At 38.7% G+C, this 17,081-nt stretch overlaps 2 protein-coding genes across 5 annotated transcripts in view; one reads left to right on the forward strand and one right to left on the reverse strand.

Moving 5' to 3' along the window:
• The window catches only part of ERCC8 (ERCC excision repair 8, CSA ubiquitin ligase complex subunit), a 78,564-nt gene that overhangs the window by 39,226 nt on the left and 22,257 nt on the right, over positions 1-17,081 (reverse strand). The gene's annotated exons all lie outside the window — the stretch shown is intronic.
• The window catches only part of NDUFAF2 (NADH:ubiquinone oxidoreductase complex assembly factor 2), a 43,824-nt gene that overhangs the window by 10,569 nt on the left and 16,174 nt on the right, over positions 1-17,081 (forward strand). For 2 of the 4 annotated variants that reach the window (XM_030467545.1, XM_030467547.1), the window contains exons 1-3: positions 840-861; positions 6,072-6,236; positions 11,808-11,897. The exons of 1 other annotated variant lie outside the window; for it this stretch is intronic. In XM_030467545.1, the coding sequence (XP_030323405.1) occupies positions 6,086-6,236; positions 11,808-11,897 (241 nt within the window). In that variant the 5' untranslated portion in view covers positions 840-861; positions 6,072-6,085. Of the gene's footprint in view, positions 1-839; positions 862-6,071; positions 6,237-11,807; positions 11,898-17,081 lie in introns of those variants that run through there. One more of the 4 variants, XM_030467546.1, reaches the window with a different exon arrangement.

Below are 17,081 nucleotides of genomic sequence, written 5' to 3' on the forward strand. Positions count from 1 at the left end.
AATATGAGTTTTTCAAAATGAGTGCTCTGTGAAATACACAAGCTTTTATAAGAACAGTAGATCAATAACAAGCCAGTATTTTCTTTAAAAGACTGTATCAGTGCTAAAGTCATGGCTCAAGATTTCAGATTCCCTTTGGGGAAACTGCAGCTCTGGCATGGAGCCACACCCTACCATGAGCAGGTGGAAAAAGCCTGGAGCATTCTGTAACCACAGGTTTTTGTATGTTGCACAAGTCTTGTGTTAGGGGGCATATGTGGCCTGAGACTATGATGATACAAGGTTTAGAAAGGAAACTAGCAAGTTAAACATGTTTCTTGGAATTCTTGTAAAAAACATCCCAAACATGGCATTACCAAGTTTCCGTTGTAAATTTTTGTTGCTAACAATTTTGTGTAAGCATTGGGTTGTGCGAGAAACCCTTTGTTCATGTGAAATGCCCATTCAGATTCACACAAAGGACTGTATCTAGTGAACTTTCTTCACAAACCAGAAACATGAAAATAAGAAAGCATCTGTATAAGGAAAAGACACTCACTGCTCAATTGCATGAAATGTGTGTCCTCAATCTTACTGAATCCAGATTTAAGTAGAAATAGATACATCTTTTTAATGAAAGTTAGAAACGATTACAATCTTGTTAAGATAATTAAATCCTCTGTGTTATTGTAGCTGTTTCTTTTCTGTGGATTTTGTGTTCCTGTGCATCAGAAGCACAGTAAAATTCTGTGTTTTTTTCAAAATTTGCTATAGAATACAGTTTTATGTGGAAGACTACACTGAAGGACTCCTGTAATGCTGTATAGTGAGTAGAACAGAATGGAAGGAACAACAACTTACCTCCACTGCATATCTTCTGAGGTTAGAGCTACTGTTTTCTTTTGACTGAATGCTGCATTTCTCACTACCAGGGATGAAGGCTGAGGAAGAGAACGAAACCGATTCTGATTGTATGAAGTGTTTTTAAGCTGCTTATGAAATGTTGCAGGTAATTCTACAGGATATTGATGAACATAAAAAGAATGTTTAGCAAGCTAGCTTTTCAAGTAGTCGCTATCATGGAAACGTGGTGGGATGACTCCCATGACTGGAGTGCTGCCATGGGTGGATACAGGCTCTTCAGAAGGGACAGGCAGGGTAGGAGAGGTGGAGGGGTAGCCCTATATGTTAGAGAATCTCTCAACACTGTAGAAGTTGAGACCACCAATAATAGGGCAGAATGCCTGTGGGTTAGAATCAGTGGGAAGGTCATCAAGGCCGATATCGTGATGGGAGTCTGTTACAGACCGCCCAATCAGGATGATGAGGTCGACGAAATATTCTACAAGCAACTGGAGGATGTTTCAAAATCATCATCCCTTATTCTCGTAGGTGACTTCAACTTGCCAGACATCTGCTGGGAACTCCACACTGCAGAGAGGAGGCAGTCTAGGAGATTCCTAGAGTGTATTGAAGATAATTTCCTGCTCCAACTAGTAAATGAGCCCACCAGGGACGGAGCCCCACTTGACCTTCTTTTCACAAACAGAGAGGGGCTGGTGGGAGATGTGGTGGTTGATGGACGACTGGGACTTAGTGACCATGAAATAATAGAGTTTTCAATACTCAGGGATACAAGGAGGGTTGTCAGTAAAACCTCTGTGTTGGACTTCCGGAGAGCAGATTTTGGACTATTCAAAAGACTAGTTCAGAGTATACCCTGGGAAACAGCCCTTGAAAACAGAGGGGTCCAGGAGGGATGGACGTACTTCAAAGAGCATATTCTGAAAGCACAGGAACAGGCTGTCCCAGAGTCCCGGAAGGCGAGCCGGCGGGGAAGGCAACCAGTCTGGCTGAACTGGGAGACTCTGAAAGAAATTAGGATTAAGAAGAGGGCCTATCAATTATGGAAAAAAGGGCTAACTTCTCAAGAGGAATTTAGGAATATAGTCAGGTCATGTAGAAAGAAAATCAGAGAGACAAAAGCACAACATGAACTGAATCTTGCTACCTCTGTGAAGGACAATAAGAAATCCTTCTACAGATACATCAATAGCAAAAGAAGAGGCAAGGAAAACATCCATTCTGTACTGGACATGGGTGGGAATATAGTTATCAAAGATGAGGAAAAGGCTGAGGTATTTAACACCTTCTTTACCTCAGTTTTCAACAGAAAGACAGGTTATCCTGTTGACAGCAGGCTTCTGGAGCTTATAGAAGGTGATAAAAATCTAAACAGCCCCCCTGTAATATTGAAGGACACAGTCAGTGACCTCTTGAGCTGCTTGGACCCCCACAAGTCTATGGGACCGGATGGGATCCACCCAAGAGTGATGAGGGAGCTGGCAGAAGAGCTCGCCAAGCCCCTCTCTATCATCTACCAACAGTCCTGGCTCACTGGGGACATCCCAGATGATTGGAAGTTGGCGAATGTCACGCCAATCCACAAAAAGGGCCGGAAGGAGGACCTGGGAAACTACAGGCCCGTCAGCCTGACCTCAGTGCCTGGCAGGGTTATGGAGCAGATCATCCTCAGTGCAATCACACAGCACCTGCAGGATGGGCAAGGGATCAAACCCAGCCAGCACGGGTTTAGGAAGGGCAGGTCCTGCCTGACCAACCTGATCTCCTTTTATGATCAGGTGACCCGTCTGGTGGATGAGGGGAAGGCTGTGGATGTGGTCTACCTGGATTTCAGCAAAGCCTTTGACACCGTCCCCCATAGCATTCTCCTGAAAAAGCTGTCAGCCCACAGCTTGGACAGGAGCACCCTGTGCTGGGTTAGGAACTGGCTGGAGGGCCAGGCCCAGAGAGTGGTGCTGAACGGGGCTGCATCCAGTTGGCGGCCGGTCACTAGTGGTGTCCCCCAGGGATCAGTGTTGGGCCCAGTTCTGTTCAATATCTTCATTGATGATTTAGATGAGGGGATTGAGTCCATCATCAGCAAATTTGCAGACGACACTAAGATGGGGGGAAGTGTCGATCAACTGGAAGGCAGGAGGGCTCTGCAGAGGGACCTGGACAGACTGGAGAGTTGGGCTGATTCCAATGGGATGAGGTTTAACACAGCCAAGTGCCGGGTCCTGCACTTTGGCCACAACAACCCCATGCAACGCTACAGGCTGGGGACAGAGTGGCTGGAGAGCAGCCAGGCAGAAAGGGACCTGGGAGTCTGCATTGAGAAGAAACTGAACATGAGCCAGCAGTGTGCCCAGGTGGCCAAGAAGGCCAATGGCATCCTGGCCTGTATCAGAAACAGCGTCACCAGCAGGTCCAGGGAGGTGATTCTGCCCCTGTACTCAGCGCTGGTTAGGCCACACCTCGACTACTGTGTCCAGTTCTGGGCCCCTCAGTTTAAGAAGGATGTAGAGGTCCTGGAACAGGTCCAAAGGAGGGCAGCCAGGCTGGTGAAGGGACTCGAGCACAGGCCCTATGAGGAGAGGCTGAGAGAGCTGGGGCTGTTCAGCCTGAAGAAGAGGAGGCTCAGGGGAGACCTCATTGCTGTCTACAACTACCTGAAAGGAGGCTGTAGCGAGGTGGGAACTGGACTCTTTTCACAGACGACCTTCAACAAGACAAGAGGACACAGTCTTCAGTTGTGCCAGGGGAGGTTTAGGTTAGATATTAGAAAGAATTTCTTCACGGAGAGGGTGATTAGGCTATGGAATGGACTGCCCGGTGAGGTGGTAGATTCTCCGTCCCTGGAGACATTTAAAAAAAGACTGGATGTGGCACTCAGTGCCATGGTCTAGCAACTGCTCCGGTGGGTCAAGGGTTGGACTAGATGATCTCTGAGGTCCCTTCCAACCCGGCTTATTCTATGATTCTATGATTCTAAGTGATGGTCACAAGCTAATCAACTCATTTTAACTGTATGTGGCTAATATTATGATACTAAGGAAACAGAGAATTGGATATTTTCTTAATGAATATGAAACCAAACTTTAAAATATTTAATTGTTTTGGATATGGAAATAAGCATATTGAGAAAGTGTTGTTTTCATATAGAGATTTTTTTATCCAGGTGGGTCCTCTCACATCCAGTAACAGCTGCCTGTTAGAGGTCTGTCCAGATGGTGACAACTTCATTTCAGGAGTTCGTGGGATGTTCCTTTGGGTGAGACTAAATAATAGAGACACCAGCTCTGAAATAGTTGTGTGCATGTGTGCTGTAGAGAAATAAAACCTGCATTGCAGACTGTCAGCTCCTAGGGCAGTAATTCTGGAATGACAGAATAGCTTTTCAGTCTGGGTGATACATTACGCAGCAAGACAATTACACTGTGAAGCAATCACTACAGTATAGGAGCATCAACATTTGGAACACAGTGTTTGGGTATGATGATGTTTTTCTGTCAGCTGCCAGAAGTGAATTGACAACAGGGACAGTATGTTAATCTCACTGACTTGAAAACCAGGAATAGCAATAAGTACTCACATGGATAGGCAGTAGATTGCATGTTATCTGTTGCTTTGGCCAGGTTTGATCAGTTTGCGCACTGATATTAAACTGAGATGCTAATCGTGTTGGATTTTCCCTGCCAGTATTAAGCTTTATATGCTGTACATTTGCGGCTTTGAATTGGGTTTGGTTTGAGTATCTGTTTCATTCTTTCAGTAGAGTGAGTGGGGTGGGATGTAATGATTTTGGGTATTTACTGAGATTTGTTGGATAAATTGGATAGTTAAAATATATGGGTTTTATTTACTTCCTTATGTTAGTAGCTTTCTTTCTATTGTATATAGCGAAACAAACAGTAAAGCTGGCAGTTGTTCAGGTCAGCAGGATTAGCAACATCAAGTAAGATCTTTCCAGCTATTAAAAACATATATCTTACTTGATGTTAATCCTGCTGACCTGAACAGTTGCTAGCTGCACAGTGCAGAGTAACAGCCCTTTCAGTTGTTGTTACAAACATGTTCCATTAGGCATGTTTTCTAAGAGTGTTTTCTAAGTGTTAAAATTACTTTAGTGTACCTGTATTGTCGTAATGAAGTTGCTTGCTCTTTGTTTTCCTACCTGTATATTAAAAAGTGGTGTGACCCACTGCTGCATTATTCCACTGTAAGTTAGCACAGGTGAGCCTGTTGAGGGTTCACAGTGGCAGGAGTGGGACAGCTGTCCCAGAAACAGAGCTTATGAAACAGTCAGCATCATACTCCATGTTTTATCCTTGGAAAATGAGCACTAGGGCTACAAGTTTTGCAAAGATGGCCAGTGTATCAATCAGGATTATCAACATACCATCATGACTACTTTGTGGCTAAATGCTATGGCTTGTAGTTTCATTATATTGAAATACAAGGTGAATTAATTGTATTTTTTTGTTATTGTTCAGAAGGAGGAAAAATAGGTCATTAATATATAAAAGAACAAATCACCTGCTTTGCATAAAGCTTTAGGATCTTAAATTGTACTGGCAAACTAAACAAAGAGCAGATTGAGTATATAGAAGAGACTTGAAGTATGTCAATAGCTGGTACAGGGAACATATTTTAATAGCATAAGTAATTCCAGCTCATTATTTACATGCATTTGGATTAACAAGATCATAAGTATTTGTGGGAGAAAGATACCACATGCCAGAACACCAAGCGTCTTATCAGCTGTCCAAAGAAGAGATATTTGTACTAGTATCATTAACACTTTTGTTGCAAAAAAAAATGTAATGTTGCATATTTCTAGTAAGCAGATTCATATATGAAGCAGTAGTTCTTTGTAGAGATGTGCCAGCTTATCTGCTGGCACAAGGCCTTCCAATAAGCAGGAGATGGGAGCTGGTGCTGTTGCAATCTCCTGCCTGATGAAGAGAGCTCAGGGACTAGGATGACAGTGGGCATCTAGTAGAAATCTGTGTCCACTGAAGGAAGTTGCTTGGACAAACTGCAAATAAAAGGTGTGTTTACTTGAGTTAGCCACCACAGTCTCCAATACAGCAGGCTTAGAAAGCTTAAGGTTGGTGTGACTGTATATAAAAGCCATGGGCTCTGATCCCTCAAGAAGTTACAGGTTCAGCATTTTCAGACTATTGCTCCTAAAAAGAAAATAACAGAACTCAGAATGCCTTTTTTTTCATGTATTTGTGATGCAGGTGTGGATGAATACATGCTGACTGCTCAGGAGCTCATAATTGAGCATAGCATTCTAAAGAACTTTCCTGTAGGCACCTTTCTGATATTGGAAGGCTGCTCTCAGGATTTCTCTGGAGACTTCTACAGGCTTGAACAACCCCAGCTCTCTCAGCCTCTCCTCATAGGCACTTCAGCCCTCTCACCATCTTTCTGTCCCTTCTCTTGACTCACTCCAACAGCTCCATGTCCTCCCTGTGTAGGGGACTATAGAACTGTACACAGTACTACAGGTGGGATCTGTTATGAGCAGAGTAGAGGGAGAATCACCTCTCTTGACTTGCTGGTCATGCTTATTTTGATGAAGCCCAGGATCAATTGTTAGTACATAGTTGGATAGTATTGTTTGCAGAAACTTCATTGTTTAGCATATACTTGTAAGACAAAAGAATCTAGATGGCATGGAGAATCAGATTTGTGAAGGTTGAATTAAAATTAAAATGTTGGACAAAGTGACATTACTCAATACCATAAGGAGACGTTGGTCACATTTACAGGAGTGAGACCTTCTCCAGAGACCAACAGTCCATCCTAGAAAAGCTTCTGAACATCATTTATATAGATATCTCTGTCCCTGAGAATCTGAGGGCAGATTCTATCAAGATGAGAAAATTCCTTGTCAATGGAAAAACCACAGAAGCAAAGTCTTTTGGGACAGCATCAGATGTGCTGCTATTTTGTTAATACCTTTTTTTGACAAAAGATAAGATGTTGGGACATGTCTAGAACTAAAACTAGAACTCTCAACTTAAATTCCATGTTAAAATTTGGCATCTTCTCTGACGTCATGACAATTAAAACCAAGAAGCTTACTTTCCTATGAGACACCTGGACCCTTAACTCAGATCTCATCTGTGTTTAAGCTACTCTAAACTGTACAAGGGCTTTTAAGGTACATTAGCTATAGGCTGCACTAAATGTATGCACTGTTTGGGCTAGTGATAGCTGTAAGGGCTGAAGTCTGGAAGGCTGTCAAATTCAGAGATAAGGTGGGATAAATTACCAAAGCTATGATTTTGCTGTGATCAGTCTTTCTGGGATAAACTCACACACAACTGTCTTGGGTATATTCAACTTCTGCTGCAACATCAGCCTAATTTTAATCTTTTTTATACCATGCCAGTCCATTGCTAGCAGGGTACAAATAATATTGAATGCATTGTATTGGCAAAATCTGTTAATGAATTAAACATGGCAAACTGTTTACACCCTCTTGGATCTTAGTTGTAAATGCTGTAGAAAATAAAATAAAGGTGAGAACAGTTACTTTGCAACACAGAATTGGATAGTAGAAAAAAAAGCAACTAATCCTAAATAATGAATAATACTAAGATGGTATGAGCATGACATGAGCATTGTCAAAGCATGATTTTTGACCCAACTGCCTGGTACAGCTTTTTTGGACTTGCTAATTCAACATTTACCAAGTCTAATCTTGCTTAATCCTTCATCACTGTAAAACTGGAAATCACTGATCCTGTTTCTTTTGAGGTTAACGGAAATGAGAACTGTAGAACAAAGCAGCTTTTGGCCTTATTTGCTTCTTTTAAAAGTTGAAGTGAGTTTCTCATATGATTTTATAAAGCATGAAGAGTTTTAGATAACTTGAAGTGTATGAATTTTATTGGTACATGTTATTAAATTTTTGTATTTTATTTTAGGCTACAGTGTAGATTTATTTTATGAATAAATATAATTATTGACTTGTCATTCAGCAAAAATTAATTAACTTCATAGAAATCTAAATTTTGGAAAAATAAAATCAGGATTATTTGGAGGAAAATGTTGACTACTCTCTTAAACTGAAGTTTATTATCGCAGAAACACTGGAATTCTGTCCATGAAGTAAAAAGAGGATGACCACCAATGAACGGGATCGTTCAGCTAAAAATTAGTGCAAGTGACAAATTAATGTTCACCTTTTTACCAGTTTTCACAACAAACGTTTTTCCCTTCTCCCCAAACAGAGATGAGAACCTCATATCATGCTCTGAAGGTGATGGGCCACTCCCGCAGTCTGTAGAGAAATACTCTACTTCTTGTAGAGTATTTCTTTCTCTACTTTGTGTGAAGAGCTGCTGATAGTTCAGTTGCTCTACTAATTAAGTACTTCTTCATATTTAGGAAAATAAATGCTTAATTGAGATATTACCAGATAAGAGGGGAAAAAAGGGGAATCCATTCTGTGGAGCTTTGTCAGATACTGCTGAAAAAGATTTTAGAACCTTTTGTTTCCAGAAGGTAAAGTTTTTATTGTGTTACTGATGATTAAATAATGTAGTTCATAAATGAAATACAATATAATCTATTCAAAGTACATAGTGCAGATATGCTTTAAAAAGGTTTCTTTTGTCATAACTGTACGGCAGTCCTGTGCAACTGAAGTTTAGTTCATTTGTCTTAAATTAACAAAGGCTGCATATTCTGTATATTCTGTTCATTTTAAAAAAATAATAATTTCTCTAAATAATTAATAAAATATTTTTTCCATGGACTCTTACTGTGCAGACAGTGCAGATCAGCAAGCCAGAAGACTGAATTTTCATGAACATCTGAGATTCATTCAACTGGGATGGAAATGGTGAATTGTTGTTTTAACGTGGCAGCTCCACACTTGTAAGTGTGTGAGAGGGTGATCACAATTCCATCTGCTGGCTGCAGAATATGTTGGCATTTTATAGCTGGCAGGGTCTCTTGCACAGGTCAGGTACCAAAAAGTTCCCTGTTGATGGTCCCATTTCTTCTCTCACTGATCATGTGTGCCATAATTTGCTCTAGATGCACACATTAGACAAATTTATTTGGAGGTTAATGGAGAAATCTTTTTAAAGGAACAAATTTGTGAACAACGAAAATCTATCCAGGGCTGCTCGAGATCTTTAGTCTGTGTGTGTATATATATATATATATATATATATATATAGTTGTAAGAAATCGATATGCAAAAAATAATAATTTGTGGAGCAACACAAGCATGGGATTATTTTTTAGCTTAAGTTTGTTTTGGAAGATTCTTTGATGGGTTTTTCTTGATGCAAATGTGAATATATCAGACTTAGTGAGTGCAGTGGAAACCAACACCATGTTGTCGAAGGAAGAGAGGCTTTTCCTTAGAAGAAACAGGAAAAATTAAAATATTCATTTTTTAACATTTGTGCATGTGTGGAAATACAGCTTAGTTTCTAGATTTCATATTGTATAGATGGGACTGCAGAAATTTAGAAAAAAATACACTAAGTCATTTACTATGACTTCACATTTCACCCGTTTCTTAGGCAGCCAGGCTGCCTAGCTTCTGTTAAACACTTTTATTTTCAGGCTTTTATAGAAGTTCACTTCAGTCATTACACATGGATGCCCTTCCTGGGACAGGAAGGCTTAGAAAAAACATGTACAGTAAGAATATACATTAATCTAAAATGTGTACATACTGTATCACTTGCTGAAAGATCTGTCCGTTACTTAGACTTGTTGGCCATTTTGCCTGCTTTTAACTCCTGCAAAGTTGCAAGTTTTCTTCTTCAGTGTTTTGTGTAAATGATGTTATACCTGTGTATTCTATGTAAGTACATCAGTTAAATTTTGAGGTAATCCACTTCTTGGTTTTTGAATTATTATCTGCTATTATTTGGGATATGTCATGTTTTATATAATCCGAGTTTAAAGTATTCATGATTCTTCTGTGTTTCTGAGGCCACAGGAAAATGAAGTTAATTTTGAAATTAAAACTGTAAATAGTGGTCTTCCATTGCAGTTTGTAATTGTTCAGTATGTATAGACTTGCAAGTGAAGTTTCTTGAGTTCCAGTAGCAAAGACCAGAGTATTTATTTGAAAATGTGGGAATTAATTACTATAAAGCAAAGCAGTCAATACTGTTAGTATGAAAAAACCCTTCTCTAAACTGTAAAATATTTTAATTGCATCTGAAGAGGCCTCAGTTTGATCTTCAATGGATAAGTCTGTGTAAATTACTTGTCATTGATGGCCTGCCAAAAGAAACCTAGGGCTCAAGGCAAATTAGACAGTTGAATTTAATTAGTGTTGTGTGTGCTTCATAACATTTGACTGTGGGATTTGGAGAACAATGTTTTCATGTGTGTCTTATGAAAGCTTGAAGCAGAATAAAAAATGGTGTATTTGCTTAAAAGTAGATTAGTTGAAAATGTTTTATTTGAGAATGCATAAAGATTAACATCAATCACAGATTGTGGTGGCAGGTGTGAAAATACAATTGTTACTTTTGCTTATGCCATTTTACTCAAACTGTGCTACCTGTGTAGGACTCAAATTAAGGATGGCTTTTGAAAGGTGCTGTAATAACAGGAAAATATAGCAGCTTTCCAACAGTAGAGTGTTAATTCTGAAATCTAATTAGGATAGGACTTTATAAGATAGGTCTTCAGCTTTTCTGGAAATCTTCTGTGTGGGAAGGAAATAAAATTAAAGAAAGAAATAAGAATTAGTCCTGATTAAAAATATCTGATCTTAAGAGATGAAACTATGTTATACTGATTTCTTTGTCTGATGGCACATCTGAAACAGTAAAAATATTGCATTGTTTAAAAAGAAATATTCCAAAGCTAAAGAACCCACTTAGAAATGGAATTGCAATTCTTTTTGTTCGGTATTAAATACATAATAATGAATAATAGTATTTATTTTAGCTATTAACCAGAGATGGGTGAATCGTATCTCCTGACTGTGCCATCAGTTTAAAAATAACTTCATTTGGATACTTGTTGAAAGTGTTACTGAAAGAACGAATTCCATTAATCAAATCATTATGAAACTAACATAGTTAATCCAGGTATTTCTTTTCTGCTTCCTCAAAATGTCAAAATTCTCCATATCAGACTCCCAGGAAGGTAAAAAGCTGATAGAGAAAGCCTGTGAGATGTCGGAGTTATTTTCCCTGTGAGGGATGGGGAACTTGCACATCTTTCCAGTATCTCCTAACTTCAAAAGTTAATTAAAGTAAGATTTTTCTGTACAGCAGCATGAAACCTGGCAGTCAGTCTTCTGTGTGTCACATTACCAGATTGAACATAATTCTTGCTCTTTGTCAGGAGTAGAATCTTCGAGTGAGATGTATATGCAAATTCTCTGCACTAGCTCCCCCTTAAATTTATTGAATGTTCCTTATCAAAGAGCTACCTACTGTTGGATTTTGGCTTTAACATGGAAAATACTTAGTTTGCAAGTATAAGTGAAAAAGCTGACATATCAGAGCAGTTGCCAGTGATTGGGGATGATACAGCCTGGCTGTTTTGCCAAGCAAACCAGTGAACTATCAGTGCTGGTTTTTGACTTGAGAACATCATCACCTGTCTGATCCCCCAACAGCAATTGTGTGGGAGAAATCCAGGTGAAGGAAAGAATAGTTGACAGAACACTGATCACCACTTCTTCAGAGAAACATTTCTAAAAAGACACACTAAGTTGGATAATTTGGGCTGAAATGTATTTGTCATTAATAATCCAAGTCAGCTGTAGAACATAAATCCTTTTGTTAAAGTTACTGGAACACATTTCAAATTGACATCAACATAGTGACAGTTCTCTCACTATTTCAGTACTTCATTTTTATCCTGTACACACTGTACTTGTGTAGTTTTTCAAAACAATAACATAGCCAGCAGTGTAAATATTGCATAGAGATATATTTAACTTCCTTTTTTTCTTTTTATTATGGCTATAGGGCGGATCATACCAGAAAGAAGATATGTAGAAGCAATAAATCGTCAAGCATATCAGTATGAAATGGGTGACTTTCCAACAGAATGGGAAGGTAAGTCCTGAATTTTGCCATTGAATGATAGACTCAGTATTCTTGATGGAAAACTTGACTGTAAGTTATCTTTTTATCTATGAGTAATGCAGGCTTTTTTTAAACCGCACTGTTATTATGAATTCTTAAAGCTTTATAAATAGGATAAGTTATGTTTAGGAAATCAGTACTTAATAAAAACATAAGTAAATATTATATGATCATGCCGTCTGTTAAATGTGACAATACTTGTGCCTAAGGGAGATATGATAGGATAACCAAAACCAGCTGTGTTAAACTTCCTAATTATGCGTTGACCTAATTATTTGTAGGTCAGTTGAATTACTGGTGGCACAGTGATGGATTTAGGGTTTTTTGCAGGTGGTGTGTAGTTTCCTATATTTCCTATAGTTGTATTATAGGGAGTTGGAGAACCTGTTAATAATTCTGGGAACAGAGAAAGAAATTCAGAGAGGTTAGAGAATTTTTTAGGATTAGCTGAGCAGTCCTTGGGTAAAAAGAAAAGACAGAGAGGGAGAGTGTATTGGTCCTCGAGGCTGTAGGAGGTCAAGCCGAGGGATTAAACATGGTTAAAATCCAGGACTCCATAGCATAAGTAAGGAACCCCTTAAATAGTAGGTAGAGTCTACCCATTATTCAGCATGCTTTATGGGAAGAATAATAAATAGGTATCTCCCAGAAGTTGTTAGTTTTAAAGCAACCAAATTTAATGTTTGCACAGTATGTAGTTAAACTGTGGAATTCCTTGTCATTGAATTTTCTGCTTGTTGGAAATTTGCATGAGTTCAAAGAGTGATTAAAAGAATGTTTGGAAGAAAAATCCATATACAGGCATTACTACGGTGTAATTTGTCAGTGAGCTCCAGATTAATGGAGACTACAGTGTGTTTTGAGGTAATATGGCAATATATTTGTTTTACCTCATTGTATTTAATTTGTGCTCACTGCCCCTGAAGTAGATGGTACTAAAGCTAAGAGAAAAATTCACAATTTTTTGTGATTTTTGTCAGCATGAAATAGAAAAAATTCACAGGGAAATGGAAAATTTACAGTACTTAGATAGCTAGCAGCCTTTTCCTCTTAAGTACTGAATTTCTCTAGAAACACAAAATATTTGTATATCTTTCTTTTCCCCAGGCATTGTAAAAGCACAATTAATATGTAGTGCATGCTTCTGGAAGATACAGGTATCTGGAAAGTATGGGAATTCCAAAAATAAGGCGAACCAGTAATTTTTTGTCCAGTGACAATTTAAACATAAGAAAAAGTTTTGTGGAAGTAGAACATAATTTTAAAAGCCAGAACTGGTACTTCTCCTGTGGGTATGGAGGCTGTTCAGAGAACTTTTGTACCCTTGCTATGTGTTGGAGTGTGAATTAGGGATGTAGGATACTCTGAAGTTTAGTTCATCACTGCTTCTTTTCTGCCTTGTGTAAAACGAAAAATTCTCAGTGATTAAGAAATGAGAGAATGGAAAGGGTAGAGAGTTCAAACCATACTACAAAAGCCTGAGTGACAGGCTCATTACAATTCTATCCCTGTTTTTTCCTCTTTGGTCTGCAAGCTTACCAGGCCCACAAGACCTGTGCTGAATTTCTGTTCTGTATCTTCTGCCCAGACTGTTGAAAATTTCTCAATACATTATTTCAGTGTATATTCACTTCATAATTTGTGCTGTTGTGGATGCTAATCATTCCAGTACATAGTCTGAGACTTTGCAGGAAGATTTAAAAAAATCTTGCAGTTTTCTATGTAATAAAAGATGACTATAAAGTTAGAAGGCTATGTAAATTTCCTGACTTCTGCTTTCTCTTTACACTTGGAATTTTTTTGGCTTGTTGTTGTACTTAAATCTTCCTTGCTATGCACATGCTTATGCCTCCAGGCACCTTGGCCCCAAATCGTGTGTATGCACTTTGACATCTGAAGGCTCTCCACATCAGTTTTGGCTGGTTGTCACAGTTTAACACTGGCCCAGCAATTAACCAAATGATAGATGCTCTCTATAGATAGATGCTCTTTATCTCCCTGATAAAGAAAGGAGAGAGAATAAGGGAGAGACTTATGGGTTGGAAACTAAACTACACAGCTTTAATGAAACAGTAATGATAAAAAGGAAATATCACTAAATATATACAAATATATGGGAAAATTGATACCACGTTCCTCCCCCCCTTTCCCTCAGTAACTCTCACGTCACCACTGAGGCTGCAAGGTAGTCCTGGGAAAGTCCAGGCTGGAGTCCTGGGGTCAGCAACAGTTGGGAGCTGGACTCAGAAATGCACAGACTCAGGCTGGTACAGATCAGAACCACAGGCAGACAAACAGACAGATGCCAAAACAAACAGGGACAGGTAAAGAAGGGGAGGAAGGGAAAGCAGGAAGGGGTTTGACCCTCGCAATCCCTCGAATTTATACTGAGTATGACGTGTGTGGGATGGAATACTCTCTTTGGTCGATTTTGGTCATTTATCTTGTCCGCTCCACCTCAAAGGAGGGCTTCAGGTGTGACCTCTTTACTCCTTTTCTCCTTCTGGAGGGCAAAATGTTCCTCAGAACTGAGCAGTGTCCTTGGTTCTGCACACCAGTCTCTAGCTATAACTATAAACATCAGTCCCAGAAGCAGATACTTTCTGAGAAACTTGCTGTTAATTTCAGCAAGTGCAGCTACTTACAAGAGACTTAGCTGAAAACAAAATTACAAGACAGAAAATTACCTTTATCCTGGCCCAAACCAGAACACTGGTTCAGCAATGACAGTCTCCTTGTCTAGCCTTCTCCGGGTTTTCACTTTAAGTACTACACTAAAGTTCCTCTCCTTTTTCTGTGGTCTTCAGCAAGCTGCTTTCACAGGTTCTGTCTTTGTTTTGCCAGGACTCAGTTTTTTCACTTGCAAATATTCCTTAATGGGCATTTCATTTAGAAGCAGTCATCTCAGCACCCTTTCCTTCTTGTTTCCATACACCACATTGTGTTACTAGAAAAGAAACCTCTTGTGACTGAAATGAATGAAAATTTTGTCCCTGGAAATACTTAAGGGCGTGAGTTAATGGTTGGGCTTGATCTTAAAGGTCTTATCAAACAAAAACAATTCTGTGAGTTGTCTGAGAGCAACCTGCACAAAACCTTGGACAAGGGTTTGTTTTAGGAGTGGGAGCAGGCTGTAGTGAAATTTGAAGAGGGTCTGAGTTAAATCTGTTTGTGTATCTATGATAGTCAACCTGAGCATCTGGTAAAATTAAGGGACTGATTTTTGGCAATGTGTTTATCATATCATAAATGTGCAATAAAGTCACAGAGACCAAGTACAAAACTATAAAATTATTTAAAATAGGTAAACCAGATATTCAGAATACAGAAATTATCTGTCGAAGCTGCTTATTAGACTGTGTAGAGGATGTTTGTGAATCAGCCCCGAGAGTTTACCGAGTACAGGATGGAGTGTTTACTTAGTATGAAGTACATACAGGTGTGTAGTGAGAGGAACAAGGGGAAATGGTTTAAAACTTGAAGAGGGGAGGTTTAGGTTAGACATTAGGAAAAAATTTTTTCCTGTGAGGGTGGCGAGATACTGGTTGCCTAAGGAAGTTGTGGCTGCCCCATCCCTGGAAGTGTTCAAGGCCAGATTGGTTGGGGCTTTGAGCAACCTGGCCTAGTGGGAGTTGTCCCTGACTATCGCAGAGGAGTTGGAACTAGATGATCTTAATGGTCCTTCCCAACATAAACCATTCTATGATTCTGTGATACATGCCTGGAATTTTCCTCCTGAAGATGCTAGGTTTCCACAAGATTTAAATATAATATAACTGTTTAGACACTACAGTATGATATACTAATAAAATTCACTCAATTCAGATGATGTTTTCTTTTATTCTTGTATTTGACCTGTGCTTTATATCCAGTGTTTGAGAAATGAATTTGCACAGAAGGAATATTATATACTAAAGCTGAGTAACTTGAAGAGACTATAACTATAAAGAGATTTTAGTAGATTTTGTTACTGTGTTTCCCCCTCAGCTACACAGCAGTGAAGGAATCTTTCATTAAATAATTATTTTCTAATACAACTGATTAGAGATGTTAAAATTAATCTACCTGGAGTTTTTTGGATGGTGGTATCCCATATTTGTGTTATTAAGTTTTATTTACAGTTAAACTGAAAAAGATTTGTAATTCTAACACTTATTAGAAAGGTTGACAGCTCCTGTAAAACCATGTATTCAAATGCTTGTTATAGCTGGAAAGAAAAACAGTGCAATGTTCCAACTATGTGCATTATTTGTGTATATAAATATGTGCAGTCTGATCATAGAATGCTTGACACAATAAATTTTCCTAAATTAAGGATTCCTTTGTTGCTTTTGAGTATTGGAACAAACTGAGATCTATTAATGAATGAAAATGTGTTGTGTAACACCCTGTGCTTCACAACTTCAGCTCACAGTTCACATTTTGTTGTGTTAACCTTCCTTCTTCTGGCTGTGGATTGTTAAGTTGTGACACATAAAAATTAACTGATAAAATCTTTTAATAGAGATATTTCATTCATCTGAAAAACATTTATCAAGTAACTGCCTAAAAGTCCCATCTGCGACTGAAGGAAAATCTATTACAACAGTTGTATTTTAGAACTACTTTCTAACTGCAGCTTAAATTTTGTAGCATTTCAAAATTTAGGATGTTTTCTTGAAGGGTCATCAATTGTAATCAGTTAGATTTAAAATGCAGCTGGCAATTCCAAAATAAAAAAAGTGAAGCAACTTCTAGGTTCAGAGGCCTGTGGAATGGAAACCAGTGTTGTTGTTATCTTCATAGGGCAGAGGCAAGGCATGGCAAAGCAGAGGATGACTGTTGAAAAGTAACACCTTAAATTTTGTATGGGTAAAACTTAATTTTTTACAACACATTTTAAACTACTACTTTTTGTTTGGGTTTTTTGTTGATTTTGTTTTGACTTCCTGCAGCTGTATCTTTTATTGGCTATTGTCTAGTATACATACTTCACTAGACCTGATACTTCTACCACTTAACTTGCTTTTATGGATGATTTTGAAGCTGTTTCTTAGTACAAAGAGGACTTCTGTCAGGAGAGAAGACTTGTGTGCTATGATTTTATCTAGTAGCATTGTTGGTACTTTTACAAAGAGTGTCTACAAGGTTGGCAGCTAGGAAGTGCCAGTCTCA

The sequence above is a fragment of the Calypte anna genome, chromosome Z (genome assembly GCF_003957555.1).
Source record: "Calypte anna isolate BGI_N300 chromosome Z, bCalAnn1_v1.p, whole genome shotgun sequence".
Lineage (NCBI taxonomy): Eukaryota > Metazoa > Chordata > Aves > Apodiformes > Trochilidae > Calypte > Calypte anna.